Raw genomic sequence first — 23,482 nt, forward strand, 5'->3', positions numbered from 1 at the left:
CTACAAAGCACAGGACAGCCCCCACCACGAAGAATGATGTGGCCTGACCTGTCAACAGTCCCAGGGATCAGGTCCACTTTAGTCGTTGTCCCTGGTTCAAGGCAGACAGTCAGATTCTATTTTGGAAATGACGGGGAACGGCAGCTTTTTGTTCCTTCTAAAGCTGACAGCATTGCTCTTCTTTCTTTTGTGAGACGCTTTCCTCTCACAGACTGTCATTCCCGACAAGAACAGACCCAGACAGCACTGCGAATGGTCATATTCCCTGGAGGATGAGAAGGGCTCCTTCAAATACTGCCCTCCCGGCCCAGTGCAAAAGGAGCCAGAGGTTTAGGTCTCTAATTGTCCTAGGAGAACAGAACACTGATAAAGAATCAGGCAAGGGATACCAGAGATGATCTAAGCCCAGGTATTTTTTCAGTTGTGAACCCCTTGGAAAACCTAATGAAACATATGCATCTTTTCCCTGGAAGAATTCACATATGAACAGGATTCAATCAAAAAAGAATCCCTCCCTTTGAGTGGAAGGGTGTATGGAATCTTCTGATCCCTCTGAAAGCAATGACAGTTGCCCCCAGACCAGCTCACCAGGTCCTTCCTTAGAACCTCTTTCAGTCACTCGCTAGTTACATTCATGCAGAAAATGGGTTCTTATCACACACAGACATAGAGGTATCTACCTGTTTCCCTTTCCAAATCTGGATTCAATTCTTTGAATTACCGATGGTACCCCCAATTCTTTTCATATACATTTAAATCTGTAATTGCCTCCATCTTCCTTTTAGAACCATGCAACCCCTCTTTGCCGCCTGAGAAATGACGATTATGTCCTCTTCTCTACGTAGAACACAGACCTACCAGCCTAGATCTCACATTTAAAAGACTTTTCCGGGCTTCCCTGGTGGTGCAGTGGTTAAGAATCCGCCTGCCAATGCAGGGGACATGGGTTCGAGCCCTGGTCCAACAAGATCCCATATGCCGCGGAGCAACTAAGCCCGTGCACCACAACTACTGAGCCTGCGCTCTAGAGCTTGTAAGCCACAACTGCTGAGCCCATGCGCCACAACTACTGAAGCCCGTGCACCTAAAGCCCATGCTCCACAACAAGAGAAGTTACCACAATGAGAAGCCCGCGCACCGTAACAAAGAGTGGCTCCCACTCGCCACAACTAGAGAAAGCCCGCGTGCAGCAATGAAGACCCAACACAGCCATAAATAAATAAATAAATTTATAAAAATAAAAAAATAAAAGTCTTTTCCTGTATTCCTTGAATGAGCTCACCGAGGCTGCAAAATAGTGCGCGAAGCTGTCATGAGGATTCCACTGCACGGCTCCAATGTCCCACTTGCTCTGGCGTGAGATCTTTCGGTGACCTTCGAAGGGGGCATCTAGACTGACGATGTATAGGAATCGGCGGCTAGGAAAACAACATCAACATTATGAAAACAGAACAGCATTAGCACTAAGATAGAAAAGTACATTTGGAATGACATACGGTTCGCAAGCAGTGCTCAAAAAATCCCCAGATGTACGTGACGTTTATCGACTCCGAAAGGCATACAAGTGACAAGAGTAACTCGTGGCTGCTGGGCAAGTCGGAGCCATACTCCCTGTGAGATCTGTCTCTAGAGATGGTCCTCCCTCCCATATCCATGGAAGTCTGACCTCCTCCACCAGATTCAGCTCCAGCCCAGCCCTCTCCCAGGCTTTTCCAATCCCCCAGTTAGGATCATAGCTGCTTCCACACGACTCCCATGACACAGTCTGCATTTGGACTACAGCACAGCACTTATCTCTGTAGCAGAACTGCTAACGTAAATGTTCCTGTCCCAAACCAACTGAGTGTTTGGGGTATGGAGCATGTCTTGAATATCTCTATATGTCCCTCCTCACTAGGCACAGTGCTTTGCATGCAATAAACGTGTGTAAAATTAAACACCTCGCTTATCACTTAGCTAAATAATTTGAGAAGATCTCAAATTCCCGTGCAAGTTGACTACTTGGTGATGGGAACTAAATTAACACTATCAGAAGGGGAAACAATAACCAAAAAATAATAATAATGAAAATAATAATAAGTGCCAATAATGTTCAAGGTGCCAATCAATATAAAGGATCTGAAAACGGTGATGTCCTTTGTTCACCTATTTTCCTTCTGTTTTAAGAAAAAAATCCTTGGTGTGTGTATCAACCTCTTCAGCAGCCATCAGCGGTTCTTTGTTGGGGAGCGCTCCAAGCCCCCGGGAGTCGGCGAGGACAGGTGGGCTCGATAATGAAGAAAAAGATTAACTGTCCCCGCTCAGAACAGACAGGAAGTAGAAAGTTAAAATGGCATGTAGAACTCTAGCAGAAACCCGAGGAGGGATGGATTAAGAGAGAAAGGAAGCACAGGTAAGACACAAACTAAGAGAATTTCTGGGGCTTCTGAGAAAGTTGATATAGTACAAAGACCTAGAAACTCTGACCTCTTCCTAAGGAATCATCTGATCCCATGGCAGGCAGGCCGGCATTTCCCATTAGAATGAAACAGGGCAAAGGCCAAGCACTATATATATGGCGTGTTTTTCAGCAGGGGAAATCAGAGACAGTACAGGGCAAATGCAGAACAGCAGAAGGTGGGCACTTCAGGATAAACATGCCTGATTGGACATAACATGTTTGTCTTCATCCCCCACTGAAGACCCACTAGAATAAGAGTGAAAACATAAAAGACGGAAACCCACAAAGAAAATGAGGGAGGAAACGGAAAGCCGACAGAAAAATGGTTAAGTGATCCAGGGGAAAAACAACCAGCACCCAAGGGCCTGCAGAGCGAGCTGGTTCACACTGTGGAAATCCAGGCCCGCAGGAGCTGGAGAGGAAGAGAAACTACCTCAGAGGAGCCCTGGGCCTGGGACAAGAGGCACGGCAGGGGGTGAGTGAGAGCTGCTGTGCTCAAAACAGGGCAGGAAGTGGAGGGTGAGACGCTCAGGCCTCTTTCCCTGCTCAGAACTCACAACACATGGCTTTTAGTCTTCAGATGGTGACTAATGACAAGCGGATTCTTCTCAGGAGGAAGTGTGCAGCCCAAGAAAGAACGAAAGTGAACAAAACAACAACAACAATAAAGCCCTGGAGATGATGGCATCTGGGCACCCTCCAACAAAAGGGCCTAGTTCCCACCTGATCTCCCTACAGTGGATCCCACCATTGCACACGTAAACAGAGATTCCACTCACTCTTTAATATTAACAGAGAGCCCATGAGCATCAGTCACAGCAGGAAACTTGAAAGACAGAGACCAACACAGCCGAAAGGAAAAGAAGGAAATGGGCGGCACAGAGGAAAGAAGAAAACCTAGAATTAATATTCTCAGAGACATGAAAGAAGACAATTTAAAGAACAGAGAACAAGAGCTCTTGGAAACTAAAGTTATAGTTGAAATTTTAAAACCTGACAGAAGGGTTGGAAGTTAAAGTTGAAGAAAACTCCCGGAATGCAAAACAGAAAGATAAAAAGACCGAAAGTTCAGAAGAGAATCCATACAGGATATCCAACATGCACTAAGAGAAGCTCCACAAAGAATGAGGAAAATTATCAAAGACATAATGCTGGAAAATTTCTCCAAACTAAAAGACACAGATTTCCAGACTGAAAGGGCCGTCCCAGGTGCTAAAATTATTTGTTATTTTAATCTGAATGGTGACCATATGGGTGTATATATATGTAAATTTATTTGAGCTGTTCACTTAAGCATACACTTTACTACACATATTTTAAAGTTCAATATAAGAAAATGAAATGGTGAACTTCAAGATCATGTTGAAAAATAACATGGACGTATGCCTGTCTAAGAACACATCAGAATAAGAACACTTGCATGATTTCCAGTTATATAATCCCGTTCTCTCCTAGAATGCTACAAATGACAATATCCACATCAGTCAATACTGAGAAATCTAACGTCTGAGATACAGTTCTTCCAGGGCACCTGCAAGTATTTTATGGGTTGTTAATATGGCTACATAATGCCAAGTATATGTTATTTTTCTATTTGTTTAGATAAAACAGGTAATAATGTCAAAAACGGGAGGAGGGTCCCTCTAAGTGCCCAGCACAATGAATGAAAAAAGACACATACCAAAGCGGTCACAGTGAAAATTTCACACACGAGAGGTAAAGATAACACTAGGGATAAAGATAGGATTTCTCGAAAGAGAAAAAATAGGTCACATACAGAGTCCACAATCAGAATGGCATAGGATCTCTTGACAATAACTCTGAGAAAAAGAACTCCACATACTGATTTAACCCAACAATTGTTACATGACTACATTGGAAGGAGGGGGAAGGCCAGGTATATATACATAAGGGACTCACAACTGAAGTAAAAGTGCTAAATATTCATCATCTACTGTAAGAAGTCAATTTGAATATCTGTGATGGATAAATCAAGATACAGCAGTGTATGTAGTATACCACTTGGAAAAATAGAAGCAACCCAAAATAAACAGCTAAAGAGTCTTAACTGGTTGCCTCTGGTGAGTGAGATCAGGGTGGGGAAAAAGGTGAGGTGGGGGGCTTCCCTGGTGGTGCAGTGGTTAAGAATCCACCTGCCAATGCAGGGGACACGGGTTCGATCGCTGGCCCGTTAAGACCCACATGCTGTGAAGCAACTAAGCCCGTGCGCCACAACTACTGAGCCTGTGCTCTGGAACCCATGCTGTGCAACAAGTGAAGCCATGACAGTGAGAAGCCTGCGCACCCCAAGGAAGAGTAGCCCCTGCTTGCCTCAACTAGGGAAAGCCCACGCACAGCAACGAAGACCCAATGCAGCCAAAAATAAATAAAATAAATAATTTTTTTAAAAGGGTGAATTGCATGGTATGTGAATTATATCTCGATAAAGCTATTTTTTAAAAAAGTGAGTTTGGCTGGGGCAGAAAAGAGACATACCAATTTTTCCTATCTATGCATTCAGGGTGACACAAGAAAATGGTATCAATAACTGTCTCTGGGGAGTGGAGTCAGAGGTAGGACGGAAACTTACTTTCCATGGTATATCCTTCTGAATTAATGTTTGCTATGGTTTTATTTAAAAGTAATTTAAAACATGATTTCAAAATAAAATAATGAATAGAAAACACTTCATTTTATAAATGGGTTCATAAACAACTAAGTTAATGAACATATAGCTAACTCTGAGAGGTAGTAATCTAGAGCAACATGAAAGGAAAGGGACTCTGACCATTAAATGTTATCATACTGGTACAATGTTAGGATGATTAGCAAATGCAGGGACCTTAATTGCCAGAATCTTAATTTTGAACCAGAAGACACTACAGAAATTATGTAGTTCAACTTCTTCATGATGAAATCGAACTGCTTCATGAGAAAACCGAAGTCCAGGGAGGCCAACTGAATAAATGTCCAAGGGCTCATAATCAATGGCCAAACTGTAACCCAGATCCTCTCAATCCTAGGAACTAGCTACCTGTTAGACCATACCACACAGCATCCTTCTGAAGAGTCCATGCACTAAACAGAAAATGGCAATTTCAAGACCAAGCTACCAGTCACTAACATTTCAAAGGAATTTTATTGCTCACCTGTTAGGGCAGAGAAAAAAATAAACTGCAAATAATCCCCACAACTACCACTGAGGTCACTAGGACAGCAGAACTAAACCCTATGACTGTAATCCTTAAATAAGAAAGTATTTTCCAATTTCCCAGAAACCTCTTGATTTGCAATTTGTTCCCAGAAATCGTGGCAGACGAACGCTGTACGCTCACTTACCCGGAAAGCACTGCATGCTGCCCCAGACAGTCCACAGACATTGCAGTTGCCTGTGAGAGAGAACACAGATTCAGTTCTGCCAGCAAAGCCAGCTCAGGTTAGAGAAGACAGGCAGGTAGACACCTGTGGGTCTTCCTCTTCCCATGGCCCAGGCAGTCCCCAGCTGGCAGTTCTCTACAGTGGATACCTTAACCCCCTTCTAATTCTCATTCAAATCTCACATTCACCTTCCACAATAGGGCAGCAGTTGTCTGTTCCCCCTGAGACCAGGACTACACACAATCTAACCTGGGACATCTTTCTCTCTCTGTCTCTCTCTCTCACACACACACACACACACACACACATACACACACATACACACACCATCCATGCCTTCCCAAAGGGCATGGACTCCTCCAAGCCGAATGACAATTGGTAACATTCAAACACCACCTCTGCTGAATCCACGGTCACATTCTTGTCATTGAGATGCCCAGTTCCCATTTAATCTGAGATTTCCAGCACCTTTTACTGCCTTCCATTTCCCAGGTCTCCCAGTTCCTAGGGATCACCATCTTTTCAGGATCTGAGGTCCAATTTCCCAAAGACCACACCAAACCAAACAAATCTACATTCAGGCTGGAGCGTGAGGCTAATTTTAATCATGGGCGTTATAGCCCTAAATTCTCTTATTTGGACAAGTTCAAGTCCTGCTGTATTCTCAGGGCATTATCTGAAACAGTTTGTGCCGTTGTTTGGTTATTAAATGCTCTAAGTTCTTTCCAAGAGTCTATCAAGAGAGAATGCATTTTGTACATTCTGCTACACTCACACATCACAAATGGTAAACAGAAATTCTCTTCCTCACTCTCGCTGGTCTTATTAATGGGTTTCTCACCTGTACACCCTCAAGAAACACGTCACAGGTAACATTAGGGACAAGAAGCCAGAGTGCTTTCACTGGAGGCTGAAAAGGGATTATTATGCATCCTTCATTCCACTAGAGTCATGAGCAGAGAATAGCCCAGCTGGAAAAGCAGGTAGTGAAATGAGATGCCATTTCCAGAACTCTTCTGTGCAATGTATACATTAAGGGTATGAAAGAGGGCAAGATGGTACCTCCAACCAGGGACGGTACCATCTTTCTAGAGTGTGTGTGGTAGCAAGAATGCTAAGGTGGCCCCAAGATTCTGGGCCCTTGGTGTACATACACATTCTCCCCATTATTCAAACACTAATCTAGGTACTGCTACAAACGGATTTTGAGATGTAATTAAAGTCCCAAATCAGTTAACCCTAAGAAAGAGAGACCCGAAACAACCCAAATGCCCATCAGCTGATGAATGAACAAACAAAACGTGGCATATACACACAATGGCATACATGCTACAGCATGAATGAACCTTGAAAACATTATGCTAAGTGAAATGTCAGACAAAAAAGGATAAATACTGCATGATTCCACTTATATGAGGTGTCTAGACTAGGTAAATTCATAGAAACAGCAAGTACAGTAGAGGTTGCCAGGGGCTGGGGGTGTGGGGTGTTATTGTTTAATGAGTACGGAGTTTCCCGTTTGAGATGACGAAAAATTTCTTGGGGGAGGGAGGAGGGGGAGATAGAGAGACCTAATCACATCAACTCTTTAAAGCTAAGTCTAGAGGTCAGAGACAGAGGAAGTCAGAGATTTGAAGGGTGAGGGATTGATTTAACATGGAGAAGACTCTTTGCTGCTGGCTGTGAAGATGGACAGACCACATGGCAGAAGCTGAGAGTGACCTCTAAATAACAATCAGCAAAAAACCAGGGACCTCTGTCCTATAACCCTCAGGAACCGAATGCTTCCAACAACCTGAATGAGTTTGTTAGCAGATTCTTCCCTAGTCAGCTGAGCCTCCTGACGAGAACACAGCCAACGGATGCCTGGGTTTCAGCCTATGAGACTGAAGAGAGAAAGCAGTCAGGCAGAGCCTGGATCTCTGACCTACAGTACCGTGAGCTAATAAGTGGGTGGTGCTTCAAGCTGCTAAGTTTGTGGTACGGTGACAATAAAGGATGATCTGGTAATAATACCTCCCAAAAAAGTCACGTTGTCATTTTGTCTTTTTTTTTTTGGCCACGCTGCACAGCATGCAGGATCTTAGTTCCCTGACCAGGGATCAGACCCATGTCCCCTGCAGTGGAAGCGTGGAGTTCCAACCACTGGACCACTAGGAACTCCCCTAAAGTCATGTCCTTTGACTCAGTAATTCCACCTCCAGAATCTATCCAAAATACAGCCAAAACTTTCATACACAGAGTTGTTGAATTCATGTTATCTATAAGTAAATTATAGATCTCTAGACAATGAAATGTTCTAGAAGCATTAAAGAATGACATAGAAAAATGCAGGAGCCTGCAATGAGAGTATCATAACTCACCATATCACCTTATCAGAGCAAGTTATTTTTTAAGAAGTAAAACAAAAAAACCCACACCTAACTGATATTTCCCCACTCCTATCCCAGAAAGAAAGAGGCCAATGTTATGCTTGCAGGAGCACATGAAGGAGGGTTTGCTAGGCTGTCCCAAAGGGGGAAATGGAGAAAGGGAAGTGCTTTAAGCAAAGGACCTAAAAATAAACTGACCAGAGTAAAAGGTGGTGCTTTGTCAGGGACAAGAATCCCCCTGGAAAGGCCTCAGCACCCTCAGTGCACCCGATGGGGAATGGCTGAGAGATGCTAAGTCTGGGCATCAGGGGTGAAGAACCATAGGGTTCTCGTATGATCCCTCTGTAAAGAGAGGAAGGGAGCCCCATAGTGACTGAGAGAGAACTTCCCACCAGCCTGCAGGCAGAGCCCTGCTGCAGATTAAAGACAACTTAGAGGAGTACAGGAAAGTGGTATTTCATTCCTTACTATGAATTAAAATTTAAATCAGCTACTTAGCCTGAAAAAAGTATCCCAAAATGTTTAGATTGTAGTTGTTCCTACGGGATTTTAATTTGATTCCTCTCAATGAGTCTACATTTTTGTATTATTTCTATATTTGCATTATTTTATAATAAAAAGCACTGTCTTTCCGAGGCTCCTTCCAACTCTCTTCTCTTTCCATTCCTCTCATCTAGGCCTGAGACTTGGTCTACAGCAACACCCTCCCAACAGTCTACCTTCCCGTCTCCCGTCTCCATTCAACCTAACACTGAACCTCTGAAGACAGAGTTCTAATTACATCAATCCACTGCTCTCAAACCTTTGTTGGTTTTTCTCACTCTGAATAAAATCAAGCATAGACTCCTCAGCCTTCAGGTCCTTCCAAATCAGACACTTACAGAATTTCTCAGGCTGACCCACACTCTACCTGCTCAAGCCGCACCCATTCACAGCACTCACCCGATTTTGCAACTCTCCCAATTCTGAAGAGATGCTTAAGCTCTTCCTTCCGCCTAGAAAGTCCTTCTCTCCTACTCTGCTGTTGAAATTCTACTCAACTTTTAAGGCTCAAGACATACCTCCTCTAAGAAGCTCACCCAGCGTCCACCAAGGCGACTCCACCTTCTCCTAAAGTACCTTCCCTGCCCCTCCATCACAGGACTTGCCTTAACTTGCTTTGTGGTACAGTGAGTCCCCTACACATGAACGAGTTCCATTCTGAGAGCAAGTATGTAAGTCCAATCTGTTCATAAGTCCAACCAAGTTAGCCTAGGTACCCAACTAACACAATCGGCTATATAGTACTGTACTGTAAAAGGTTTATAATACTTTTCACACAAATAATACATAAAAAACAAACAAAAAATAAAGACAACATTTTTAATCTTACAGTACAGTACCTTGAAAAGTACAGTAGTACAGTACAACAGCTGGCATACAGGGGCTGGCATCGAGGGAACAGGCAAGAAGAGTTACTGACTGGAGGAGGGAGAGGAGGTGGGAGATGGTAGAGCTGAAGGATCGCCAGCAATAGGAGACGGAGGGCAAGCTGCAGTTTCACTCACGCCTGATGTAGATGGAACGCACGTTCACATCTTTGAAAGTTCGCAACTTGAAGGTTCGTTTGTAGGGGACTTACTGTAGTTACTGCTGTGCACATTGATCCTCTCCCACGAGCTGTGAGCCCCTGCAGGTGAGGGCCTATTTCATTTCTCCCAGAGCTCCCAATGAGGTGCTTTGTGAATGCAGTCACTCTGCACACATCTGATAGTTTTGAAGATGGGTCAGAACCAGGTGAAAATCAGGGTCCTCCCAGCTCGGAATGTGCTGACATCTCAAAGAATTTTTTTCAGTAGTTTCCCTTGCTAATTTATCACCCATGAATTTATCTATACTTCTCCAGTTCCCTCACTTTTTTAATACCTCCTAGGATAATGAACTTTGATAGTTCATTGCCTGCTGTGGGAAACCTTCTATTGGAATAGAGAGAACTGACGAGCAAAGTTTGTGTACCTTATCCCCACATTTTATGATGTAGAATTCCAACCATACCTTTTCTGAACCTTTGTTTTTAGAAATTGAAAATTCCTCTCCCACCTGCAGGAAACAAACTTATGTTCAGAAATGCTCCCTGTCAAGGTGACATCTTTAGACAAAAGAGAATAAAGTTCTTTACAGCCCTGCCCTTTCTGCAGGATGGTGGCCTTTGCAGCACTTTAGGAGTCATATGACCTCTACAAAATAAGACTGCCATAGCACTGACAGTGACGGTTGATTCTTACTGGCCTAGAGAAAATGTAATTCATAACGTGGAAAAGAAAAGCTAACTGATGGCTGATAAAAGATACCATTTCATGAGACTCTGTGAGCCTCTGTACACAAATTGCTGCTGCCCTTTTTCAAAAAAATCACTTTTTCATGAAGGCTGCTGTGTTCTTAAGCATTTGGTCTCACCAATCCAAAGAAATTGACTGTGTTGCATCAAAAGGAAGAAAGTTTCTACATGGCATTTCTGCAGACATAAAACACAGTTCATCTGGTGCAGCAGAAAGGATGTGCATGGGCTTTATGTCAGACTGGATTCAGAAGCCTCTTCTACCACCTCTCCGGTGGACAACAATAAAAAATGGTCCAGCACAGGTTGTCACTGGCCTCCTGCACTGTTGGCTGTTTACTGGCTGTTTTACTTGATCCTGTGGCAGCATCAGAACTCATGATCACTCCCTCCTTAAAACCACTGGCTTCGTGACATGACTGCCTCCTGGACTCTTCCTAGCTTTGGACACTTGAAGGAACAGCTAGGAAAGTCTGTTCCTAATCCATCCATTTCTTCCTGTCTCTGCCTCAGCTCAGGCCTTTGTCGGTCCTCCCCTGGACAGGGACACCCGCCTGTCACCAGCCTTGCTCCCTCCACCCTCAGGACTGTTGCAGGACCTACCTCTGGCTATGTTGCTTGCTTGCTCACACTCCCTTAGTGGTTCCCCACAGCCTGAGCATGACATTAAAGATCACTTCAGACCTCTCTTCCTGGGCTTCCTTGGTGGCGCAGTGGTTAAGAATCTGCCTGCCAGTGTACGGGACACGGGTTTGAGCCCTCATCCAAGAAGATCCCACATGCCGCAGAGCAATTAAGCCCGTGCACCACAACTACTGAGCCTGAGCTCTAGAGCCCACAAGCCACAACTACTAAGCCCACGTGCCACAACTACTGAAACCCGCGCACCTAGAGCCCGTGCTCCACAACAAGAGAAGCCACAGAAATGAGAAGCCCACGCACTGCAATGAAGAGTAGCCCCCACTCGCCACAACTAGAGAAAGCCTGTGTGCAGCAATGAAGACCCAACACAGCCAAAAATAAATAAACAAATTTTTTTTTTTTTAAAAGAAGGAAAGTGTAGTGGCTTAAAAAAAAAAAAAAAAAAAGGGCTTCCCTGGTGGCGCAGTGGTTGAGAGTCCGCCTGCCGATGCAGGGGACGCAGGTTCATGCCCTGGTCCGGGAGGATTCCACATGCCGCGGAGCGGCTGGGCCCGTGAGCCATGGCCGCTGAGCCTTAGCGTCCGGAGCCTGTGCTCTGCAACGGGAGAGGCCACAACAGTGAGAGGCCTGCGTACCGCAAAAAAAATAAAAATAAAAAAAAAATAAAAGAAGGAAAGTGTAGTGGCTTAAAAAAAAAAAAAAAAAAGGGCTTCCCTGGTGGCGCAGTGGTTGAGAGTCCGCCTGCCGATGCAGGGGACATGGGTTTGTGCCCTGGTCCAGGAGGATCCCACATGCCGTGGAGCGGCTAGGCCCGTGAGCCATGGCGGCTGATCCTGCGCGTCCGGAGCCTGTGCTCCGCAATGGGAGAGGCCACAGCAGTGAGAGGCCCGCATACCGCAAAAAAAAAAAAGAAAATCTGGGACTTCCCTGGTGGTCCAGTGGTTAGACTCCATGCTCTCAATGCAAGGGGCAGAGGAGACATCTGTCTGAGGAGATGTGACAACTAAATATAATGTGGTATCCTGGATGGAATCCCAGAACAGAAAAAAGACATTAGGTAAAAAGTAAGGAAATCTGAGTTAAATATGCATTTTGGTTAATATATCAATATTGATTCATTAACTGTGGAAAATGTACCATACTAGTGTAAAATGTTATTAACAGGGGAAACCTATCAATAATTACTTCAAATGTAAAAGGACTAAATTCTCCAATCAAAAGACAAAGAGTGACTGAATGGATAAAAAAAGCAGGACCCATCTATATGCTGCCTACAGGATACTCGCTCTAGATGTAAGGACATACAGACTGAAAGTGAAGGAATGGAAAAAGATATTCTATGCAAATGGAAACCAGAAGAAAGCTGGAGTAGCTATACTTCTATCAGACAGAATAGACGTTAAAACAAAGACTGTTAGCAGAGACAAAGATAGGTGTTACACTACCAAATGTAAAATAGATGGCTAGTGGGAAGCACAGGGAGATCAGCTTGGGGCTCTGTGACCACCTAGAGGGGTGGGTTAGGGAGGGTGGGAGGAAGATGCAAGAGGGAGGGGATATGGGGATATATGTATACATATAGCTGATTCACTTGGTTATACAGCAGAAACTAACACAACACTGTAAAGCAATTATACTCCAATAAAGATGTTAAAATAAATAAACAAATAAATAAATACCAAAAAAAGATAGGTGCTACATAATGATAAAGGGGTTAATCCAACAAGAGGATATAATATTTATAAACATTTATGCATTAAATATAGGAGCCCCTAAATATATAAAGCACATATTAGCAGGCCTAAGGGAAGAAACAGACAACAGTATAATAATATTAGAGAATTTTAATGACCAACTTGCCTCAATGGATGGATCATCCAGATAGAAGGTCAATAAGGAAACATCAGCCTTAAACAACACATTTGGTCAGATAGACATAACAGTTATATCTAAAATATTCCATCCAAAAGCAACAGAACAGGGACTTCCCTGGTGGTCCAGTGGTTAAGAATCCGCCTTCCAATGCAGGAGATGCAGGTTTGATCCCTAGTCAGGGAACTAAGATCCCACAGGCCACAGGGCAACTAAGCCTGTGCACCACAAGTAGAGAGAAGCCCATGTGCTGCAATTAGAGAAGAAGACCGTGCACCACAACAAAAGATCCTGCATGCCACACCTAAGACCAGACACAGCCAAACATAAAATTAAAAAAAAAAAAAGCAACAGAATACACATTCTTCTGAAGTGTGCATGAAAAATTTTCCAGGATAGATCATATGTTAGGCCACAAAACAAGTCTTAATAAATTTAAGAGGACTGAAATCATATCAAGCGTCTTTTCTAACCACAATGGTATAAAATGAGAAATTACTCACTCAAACAAAACTGGCAGAAAATTCACAAATATGTAGAAATTAAACAACATGCTACTGAACAACAAATGGGTCAAAGAAGAAATAAAAAGAAATTTAAAAAATACCTTGAGACAAAGAAAAATGGAAATATAACATACAAAAAATTGTGGGATGCAGCAAAAGCAGTTCTAAGAGGGAAGTTCATAGCAATAAATGTCTATCTCAAAAAACAAGAGAAGTCTCAAATAAACAATCTAACTTTACACCTCAAGGAACTAGAAAAAGAACAAAAGAAGCCCAAAGTTAGTAGAATGAAAGAAAATAACAGGGACTTCCCTGGCGGTCCAGTGGTTAAGACTCCACACTCTCAATGCAGGGGGCATGGGTTCGATCTCTGGTTGGGGAAGTTCCGCATGCCACAGGGAGCAGCCAAAAAAAAAAAAAAAAAAAAAAGACAATAGAGAAGATCAATGAAACTAAGAGCTGGTTCCTTGAAAAGATAAACAAAATTGACAAGCTTATGGCTAGCCTCACCAAGAAAAATCGGGAGAGGGCTGAAATAAAATCAGCAATGAAAGAGGACATATTACAACTGATACCATAGAAATACAAAGCATCATAAGAGACTACTATGAACAATTATATACCAACAAACTGGACAACCCAAAAGCAACGGGTAAATTCCTAGAAACTTACAATCTACTAAGATTGAATCATGATGAAACAGAAAATCTGAACAGACTGATTACTATTAAAAAGACTGAATCAGGGCTTCCCTGGTGGCGCAGTGGCTGGGAGTCCACCTGCTGATGCAGGGGACACGAGTTTGTGCCCCGGTCCAGGAAGATCCCACATGCCGCGAAGTGGCTGGGCCCGTGAGTCATGGTCGCTGAGCCTGCGCGTCCGGAGCCTGTGCTCCGCAACGGGAGAGGCCACATCAGTGAGAGGCCCACGTACTGCAAAAATAAAAAATAAAAAAAAAAAAATACTGAATCAGTAATCAAAAACCTGCTAACAAACTAAAGTCCAGGACCAGAGAGCTTCACTGGTGAATTCTACAAAACATCCAAAGAAGATTTAATACCAAACCTTCTCAAACTTTTCCAAAAACCGTAAGAGCAGGGAACTCTTCCAAACGCATTTTATGAAGCCAGTATTACCCTGATACCAAAACGAGATAAGGACATCACAAGAAAAGAACCAATATCCCTGATGAACACAGATGCAAAAATCCTCAACAAAATATTAGCAAACTGAATTCAACAAGACATTAAAAGGATCATAGTGTGACTTATTCCTTGGATGCAAGGATGATTCAATAACCACAAATCAGTCAATGTGATACACCACGTTAACAAAATGAAGAATAAAAATCATATGAACATCTCAATAGATGCAGAAAAAGCATTTGACAAAATTCAACGTCCATTTATGATAAACACTCTCAACAAAGTAAATATAGAGGGAACGTACCTCAACATAATAAAGTTCATATATGACAAGCCCACAGCTAACATCATACTCAACAGTGAAAAACTGAAAGCCTTTCTTCTAAGATCAGGAACAAGACAAGGATGCCCACTCTTGTCACATCTATTCAACACAGTATTGGAAGTCCTAGCCAGAGCAAATTAGGCAAGAAAAAGAAATAAAAGGTATCAAAATTTGAATGGAAGAAGTAAAACTGTCACCATTTGCAGAAGACACGACATTAAATACAGAAAACTCTAAAGACTCCATCAAAAACCTGTTAGGACTAATAAACTAATTAAAGTTGTGGGATACAAAATTAATACACAAAAATCTGTAGCATTTCTATACACTAATATACACTAATACATCATCAGGACAAGATATAAAGAAAACAATGCCATTTACAATTGCATCAAACAATCCCATTTACAACCTAGAAATAAATTTAACCAAGGAGGTGAAAGACATGTATACTGAAAACTATAAAACATTAATGAAAGAAATTGAAAAGGACACATACAAATGTTAAGATATCTTGTGCTGGGACTTCCCAGGTGGTCCAGTGGTAGAGAATCTGCCCTCCAACGCAGGGGACACGCGTTCGATCCCTGGTCAGGGAGCGAAGATCCCACATGCCGCGGGGCAACTAAGCCTGCGTGCCACAACTACTGAGCCTGGGAGCCTCAACTAAAGAGACCACGTGCTGCAAACTACAGAGCCCATGCGCTCTGGAGCCTGCGCACCACAACTAAAGAGAAAACACACACGCCACAACTAGAGAGGAGCCTGCGCGCCACAACTAGAGAGGAGCCTGCACGCCACAACTAGAGAGGAGCCCGCACACCGCAATGAAGAGCCCACCCACGGCAACAAAAGATCCTGCCTGCCTCAACGAAGATCCCACGTGCTGCAACTAAGACCCAACACAGCCAAAAAAAAAAAAAAATTAAAAAAAAAAGGACTTCCCTGGTGGCGCAGTGGTTAAGAATCCACCTGCCAATGCAGGGGACACGGGTTCCAGCCCTGGTCCGGGAAGATCCCACATGCCCCTGATCAACTAAGCCCGTGCACCACAACTACTGAGCCTGCGCTCTAGAGCCAGCAAGCCACAAGTACTGAACCCGCATGCCACAACTACTGAAGCCTGCACACCTAGAGCCCATGCTCTGCAACAAAGAGAAGCCACCACAATGAGAAGCCTGAACACCGCAACGAAGAGTAGCCCCCGCTCGCCACTAGAGAAAGCCCGTGTGCAGCAACGAAGACCCAACACAGCCAAAAATAAATAAATACAATAAATTTATTTTTTAATTAATTAATTAATTAATTAAAATACACTGTCTCGGGCTTCCCTGGTGGCGCAGTGGTTGAGAGTCCGCCTGCCAATACAGAGGACACGGGTTCGTGCCCCGGTCCAGGAAGATCCCACATGCCACGGAGCGGCTGGGCCCGTGAGCCATGGCCGCTAAGCCTGCACGTCTGGAGCCTGTGCTCTGCAACGGGAGAGGCCACAACAGTGAGAGGCCCACATACCGGAAAAAAAAAAAACAAAAAACACTGTTTCAGTCACACTAGCCCCATTTCAAGTGTTGAAGAGCCACATTTCCATCATCTCAGAAAGTTCTAGTGGATGGTGTTGCTCTAGAAAACTATCGCTAAGCTTTCTTAGCGTTCACACTCATCGATTCCAGGGACCACTTCAGAGTAGATGCCAAGCAGCACAGCTTCCTCACTATTAATCGGTGAAAGTAACATCTGTTTTATAAAGTAAATGACACATATAAAATGTAAAAAAGTTTCACCTTTCAGACTGGGGTTTTTCTTTGAAAAACCTAAAAGCTTTAAATTTTTTAAATGATTTTTAAAAGTGGTGGGGTCACACCAACGAAGACCCAATGCAGCCAAAAAAAAAAAAAAGGTGGTGGGCTGTTAGGAAAAGTTTATTGTTCTGCCTTTTCAGAAAGGCGGTGTGAAGAGTTTTAACTTTTTCTTTCTACATTAATGAAATAGTTAATAAAATGAGTCCCTACCCCTCCCAGTGATCACCAAAATCAACTACAAAACCATGCTAATTCACACTAAGACTCACCCTTCCAAATGAATAGAAAAATAAGAAAGAAAAACAGAAACTCCCACAAGGCAGTTAAATTACCCAATTTAGTTTGTTCTCTTACTATGACAACTGCTGTTTAGGTTTAATTATTTGATACGACTTCATAGCATCCTAATATATGTGTCAACACCCTCTCTGCAGGTCTTTTCAATTACATCTGTGTAGAGAGGTAGGGGTGAGACTACCTGGGTTTCTGTGAAAATTAAAGGGTTTGCAGATTAGTAGCTTCCAAATTAGCAAGCTCAGAGGTAGGACACATGATTCTCTTCTTAGTCCCCAGTGAAAGCAATTAACAAAAAGGGTAACAGGAATATGGTTCTTTTCCCCTGGGAGTCTGGCATCTTTCTTCCTCCCAGAGACACCATGCTGACAGTGCAAAGTGCTTTAGGATCCTTTCACCCAAATGCGGTTGCTCAAACTCTCCATGGGCACTATGTATCAAGGGCAGCCATAGAGCAAATTGGTGGGAAGTTCTCCCCTCATGCATCTTTACGGCAAAAGAAGGGATAGGTTTTAGAAAGAAGAAACCACATCACCCCTTATCGTAAATCCAGATTCCCCTTCAGTATAAGTCACCTGCGCACCAACACAGTGCCTGGTACAGTGTGCACCTGTCAAAAGCTCAATAAACCCTTACTGAAAAAATGACTGAATGAAAGTCTGGCACACTGAAGGTATTCAATAAATTATGTGTTCGATACATGAAGAGAATCACCAACACACTGTCCTAGGTGCTGGGGAAAGGGGGGCATGACATTGATTGTAAAACGACTGTATGACAGGCTCATACAGTATGAAGCAGAGTAGTGTAATGAGCACAACAAGGCCCTGGGGCCAGACGCCTGTGTTCAAATCCCAATGCGACCACATAATGAGAGGCCTTGGCCAAGTCACTTGGGATCAGCCAAATGGGGATCAGCTTCCCTGTTGGGGAAAAAAAAAAAAAATCTACTTATCTTGCCTGGTTCTTTCATGAATTAGAAAAAGGAAATGTAGATCACTTAGCACAAGGCCCGGCATATGGAAGGAACGAAATAGAAAAATGGTAAAAATTCCTAGTAAATACTAGCGTTCCTTTGGGCTTACTATGTGTCCAGCACTGTGCCACACATTCTAAAGGTATGACCTCAAAATTCTCACAGCAACCCTATGAGGTAGGTACGATTCGCACCTCTTACAGGTGAGAAAACATGCGCAGAGAGTGATGACAGGCTAAGAGCTGAGGCGGGATTCGAACGCGGGCAATACATGCAGTGCATACTCCTATTCACCTACGGTATTTTCCACTATCCTAGCATCAGTAGCCACTTAAAAGCTTAGGCGCGAAACAGGCACTTTGCATGCAGTTTTTTTTTTTTTTTTATCGAATCCACTCCAAAGACCTGTGAGGCAGGGTTAAGTCCATGCATCTGAGGCTCAAATAAGTTCTGCGACTTGCCCAAAGTCACTAGGCGCAGGGGTACCTAAACCCCCTCGCTCACCACCGTGGTCATGGGAAGCCTCCCCTCAGCGCTCACTAGCGCGCAATCTCTGCAGTTCGATGTCCCCAGGGAGACCCCACTCCCGGTATCCACGAGGGGAACCCCGAAACCCCGCCCATGCCAGCCCCAAACACCCGCAACGGTCATCAAGGATCCTCTCACCCGCTTGGGTCTGACAGGTCCGGGTCACTCCCTTGCCCATCTCTCCAGCCCGGACTGGGGGTCGCCCCGCCGCCCCCAAGAATGACCCGGCAGCGTGGGGGAGGGGAACCAGAAAGGGCGCATGCTTAAAAGGCTCCATTAGGCCCCGAGCTCACCTGGGAGTCGCGGAACTCCACCACCACGTTCTCGCTGCTCCATCGCGCCGCCATCTCCCGCGCCCAGACTCGGCGGTCCCAGGACTACGCGTTCCCACCCACGACACCCGCGTTCCCGGGTTCGGTGAGCCCCACGCAGCCCCGAGCCAGTCCAGCCACGCCCCGTCCCCCCTTCCGTCTGACTGCAAACCATTGGCTGACCCAAACACTGGCTCCGCCCCCTCTTCCCAGATTATCCAATTGAGGCACCGCGCCTGCCCCAAAACAGACACGCCCCCTTACTTCGTCACTCTGCTAGAGTCACCCACGCTCCTCGCGCCTGTGAATACACGCCCCCTGCCGCGAGCTCTGCCGGGAGTTGTAGGCCAAGGTTTGGCCACTTGTGGGCAATTCGCGAAGAGCTTGCAGGTTAAGGTTTGGACGAGGGGAGGCACCTCTCTGTCTCCTCGCTGGTGTCCTTCGCAAGGCCCAGGCCGTATATAACCAAAGCCCGACATTAGTGCAAACCAGTGGTTACCTCTTCCCCTGAGGCCTGCCACAAAGGCGTTGGAAAGAGTGAATTGTTTTATACAGTACAGCGGCGCCTGCCAAAGTATCCAAGGACCCAGGGGGTCTCCGAAGGCAAAACAATTTTCATAGTCATACAAAGAAGTTATTTGCCTTTTTCATTTTCTTTCACCAGTGTACAATGGAGTTTTCCAGAGGCTACATGATACATATTAGTAACAGATTGAACGTAGAAGCAGATGTGAAAATCCAGTGGGTTTCTGTTAAGCCAGACATTAAAGGGATTTGCCACTCTTCTCACAAAACCATTATTTTGGAAAATAGTTATTTTTTACTTACAAAATGTGTTATTGATGTGAATGCACATTGATGTTTAAATAAAATATATATTTTTTAAGTTCTCAGTTTTAATTTCTGATGTACTAGACATCTCCCACACAAAAGTTTTGGAGGGTTATTAATGATTTTTAGGAGTGTAAAGAGAACCTGAGATCAAAAAGTTGGAGGACTGCTGTGCTAGTACAGGGAGTGGTGATTAAGAGGTTCTCTTTTTCAGCCCCAGCCTCTCAAATCCTGGGCTTAACTGGCTTAGCCTCAGTTTCTCTATAGAAGGAAGAAGTTTGTTTGCTTGTTGCAAGGAGTTAAGCAAGCATAGGGCCTGGAATATAGTCAACACTCAAGTGTAAGCTATTATTATTGTTGTTAATATTAACTCTATTTCTACATGCAAGTTGTTGCATGAATAGAGATAAGAAGGCTTCCTTTCCCTCCTAGAGTGTTGGATATAATGGGGAAGACAGACTTGTCAACAGGTTAGGGTGACCAACTCATGCCAGGAAGCTGCTCAATGTGGGCAAACAGAGACAGTTGGTCACTGTACAACAGGTATACACTCGGCAGAATTGTGTTTTATAAAAGCAACGTGCCAGGAGAGAACAGCTTAAATGGGAGACATGACATAGCATCCTGAAGACCGTGACATTTGAGCTTTTCAGTATATTATTAGGATTTTTGATAGAGTCCACTATCAGAAAAAGTACTTCAGCATCAAAAAGTGTGAAGAGCAGGATGATGTGTTCCAAAGACATAAAGCAGTTCCCCAGTTAACACTCACGACACTGTGCTTCTTTCTTTCCTTCAAAATACACATCACAATATGTAACTCAATATTTGTTTATTGAATATTTTCAAGTTTTAGGAGGAGAGGGACCAGGTCTGTTTTGTTCAGCCCTGCATGGCGACCGCACATACATGGCACTCCATGAATATTGGTCCAATGAATAAATGCGAAAAGCATATATCATGCCCGCACAGTGCTGTCTACATCCAAAGGATGCTCTCTGTGAAACCAAAAGCAATTTCTAAAACTATTCATGGTCTTTACTTGTAGTTCTTTACACCCAGAAAGAAATACAGAATCACCAATAGTTCTCCGTAAAATCCCTTGCTTTCTTTCTCATTCATCTATCAGTTATTATACTCACACAACACAGCCCTTAAAAATTTCCTCCAGCCCTGGCCTCCACACTCCTGCACTGGCTTTTCTTCCTGCCTTCCAGTTTCTTCCCAATTCTCCACCAAAAATGCCAAAGACTGCTCTAGAGAGAAGGGCCTCAGCTCAGAGGGCCAGGAAGGGGAAAAACTGCAAGCCACGTTCAAGGGCACAGAGAGGGAAAGATAAAGAATAGTTTCTAGGTATGCTTATGCCATCACATAGGAATAAATGAATCAATTCATTTAACACATCATATTCTTATTTATTTGCCTGTTGCTTAGGATGTAGTAGGTGCTCAATAAATATCCACTGAATGAGTGGTTAGCAAATAGTCAGGTACAACTGTAACTTAGGGTAGGTGACAGGATGTAACAAAAAGTACAGCTAGAAAAGTTGAAAAGGGCTATTAAGGAAGGGTCCTGCTTAGGCTTTGAAGTTTTATTTTGGATAGAGATAGAGGTAGAGAGAGAGATTTCAAAGTTCTCTGTCTATATACAGCTTAGTAATTCCTTTCCCACTGAAACCAGTAGGACTGCCCCTGCCCGAGCATTTCTGCAACCCTCCCCCACTCCCACCTCTTTAGTTCATTTTTGTCTAGTTCTCAAAATCTGCTTGTCATGGTTATTAGGTACAGAAAGTACTTTGGGTTTCAAATCCTTGGTTCTCTCTGTTCTCCCAATGTCTTGTTTCTTGAATGTGAAAAAGGCAAGGTAGAATTTTTGAGGGAGGGACCATGAGCCCCTTTCTAACTTCCTCCTCAGCCCTTCTTTCCGTCTCCCACCCACGCTGTCACCACGAAAGAGTAAGGATTCCAGAGCTAAGTCTAGAGCTCTCTGCTTGCTTCTTCACTAGTGTGCTCCCCTGAGATCCGCATATGAATATCCTGAGTAAGAGACTGGAGACCATTGAGGTGTCCCTTGTCAAGCAGACCTCAACTTGCTGACCAGGCCACAGAGCCCTTATCACCAAACAATGTCTTTTCAGAAGGTCACTTGCTAGCCACGCCACAGGAAGGAAGGGTCTGTGGCCAACCCAGAAATCCAGGGCTCTGGCTGGCTCTTATCAGCAGCTAGCCTTGCAAGTCTGAGCAGGATCCTTTATCTTTCTGGTCCCCTGTTTCCTCTTCTGTAGAATGTGGAGTTAGCTGACCCCTCAGTCTCTCTACATCTGGGAATCTTGGAACCGTGCCCTGAGCTCTACCAGTAATTTCCCTCTTTTCATCAATCAACAAATATTTGTGGATGTGCCCACATGCTCTGGCTCCTTGCTATATGCATTTGGTTGACCATTACCCTGATTTTCTCTATTTACGTTTTCTCTTTTCAAGCAAAACGATTAAAAACCTAAAGAGCCATGAGAGGCCTGGGAGAAAGTTTCTTACTTGGAGATACTCGTCCATGCCATCCCCACCCTGGCTATTTCCCAGGAGTAGGCCCTAACAAGCCATTTCCCCCATTTTCTGAACACTTCAAGTCCCAGACTTACTTTTTTTTTTTTTTTTTTTTTTTAATTGGGGCTTCCCTGGTGGCGCAGTGGTTGACAGTCCGTCTGCCGATGCAGGGGACACGGGTTCGTGCCCCGGTCCGAGAAGATCCCACACGCCGCGGAGCGGCTGGGTCCGTGAGCCATGGCCGCTGAGCCTGCGCGTCCGGAGCCTGTGCTCCGCAACAGGAGAGGCCATAGCAGTGAGAGGCCCGCGTACCACACACACACAAAAAAAATGTATTTATTTTTGGCCGTGTTGGGTCTTTGTTGCTGCGCGCGGACTTTCTCTAGTTGCGGCGAGCGGGGGCTACTCTTCGTTGCTGTGAGAGCCTGATCAGCTGAGAGCCTGATCTACAAAGGTGAAGCCCCTGCTCTCTGCAATGTGATGACACTAAATTTAGGTGGCCTGTGGGACCTCGAGTGGCAGCCTTTCTCAGGCAATGCCCTTGTTATCTCCTTGTGCAGTTATTCATATGACAAATTTCCCCCTGAAATGAAAATATTAAGATACAGAGCAGGGAAAGTTCAGTCATTCAGTAGCTTGATTCTGTCCTTTACATCTTAGAAAGAGGGACTCATGGCATAACAACAGGCATCCACTGAGACTTGAAGCCTCAGATTTGTTTCATTTCATCGTTTGTTTCATCAAGAGCCCTGTACGTATTTTGTTCCAAGTTTCTCCTGTGGGTTCTTGGTTTAAAGTCAACAGGTCTGGAGAGAGTGGCAAGTCATTCTGGATACTCTTTTTTTTTTTTTTTTTAATGTATTTATTTTTTCTACTTTTTGGCCTCACCACGCAGCATGTGGGATCTTGGTTCCCCAACCAGGGATCGAACCTGTGCCCCCTGCAGTGGAAGTCAGAGTTTTAACTGCCGGACCACCAGGGAAGTCCGCATTCTGGACTCTCTTGATGCAAGGATATCAGATGCAAGAACAGCCCCAGCTAGACTTGGGACCTCTGTTTTATTTTTTATCTTCATGCTCTCACTTACCCTGGGCGAACTGCTTCGTGGCTCTCCTTCAGCTGTGAAACAGGGTTAATAAATCACTAACCCACCTACCAGAATAGTCAGGAGAAAGAACTGATAAAATCAGCATTGACTGTAGC

General features: G+C 44.2%; 1 protein-coding gene across 2 annotated transcripts in view; it reads right to left on the bottom strand.

The window, feature by feature from the left end:
• WDR59 (WD repeat domain 59) overlaps positions 1-19,018 on the bottom strand; it is a 120,439-nt gene extending 101,421 nt beyond the window's left edge. For both annotated transcript variants that reach the window (XM_082676436.1, XM_082676435.1), the window contains exons 1-3: positions 18,888-19,018; positions 5,780-5,829; positions 1,283-1,418 (exon numbers count right to left, since the gene is read on the bottom strand). In XM_082676436.1, coding sequence (XP_082532562.1) covers positions 1,283-1,418; positions 5,780-5,829; positions 18,888-18,941 — 240 coding nt within the window. In that variant the 5' untranslated portion in view covers positions 18,942-19,018. The remainder of the gene's footprint in view (positions 1-1,282; positions 1,419-5,779; positions 5,830-18,887) is intronic.
• Between the last annotated feature and the right edge of the window lie 4,464 nt (positions 19,019-23,482).

Source organism: Grampus griseus (assembly GCF_964374135.1).
Source record: "Grampus griseus genome assembly, chromosome: 19".
Classification (NCBI taxonomy): Eukaryota; Metazoa; Chordata; class Mammalia; order Artiodactyla; family Delphinidae; genus Grampus; species Grampus griseus.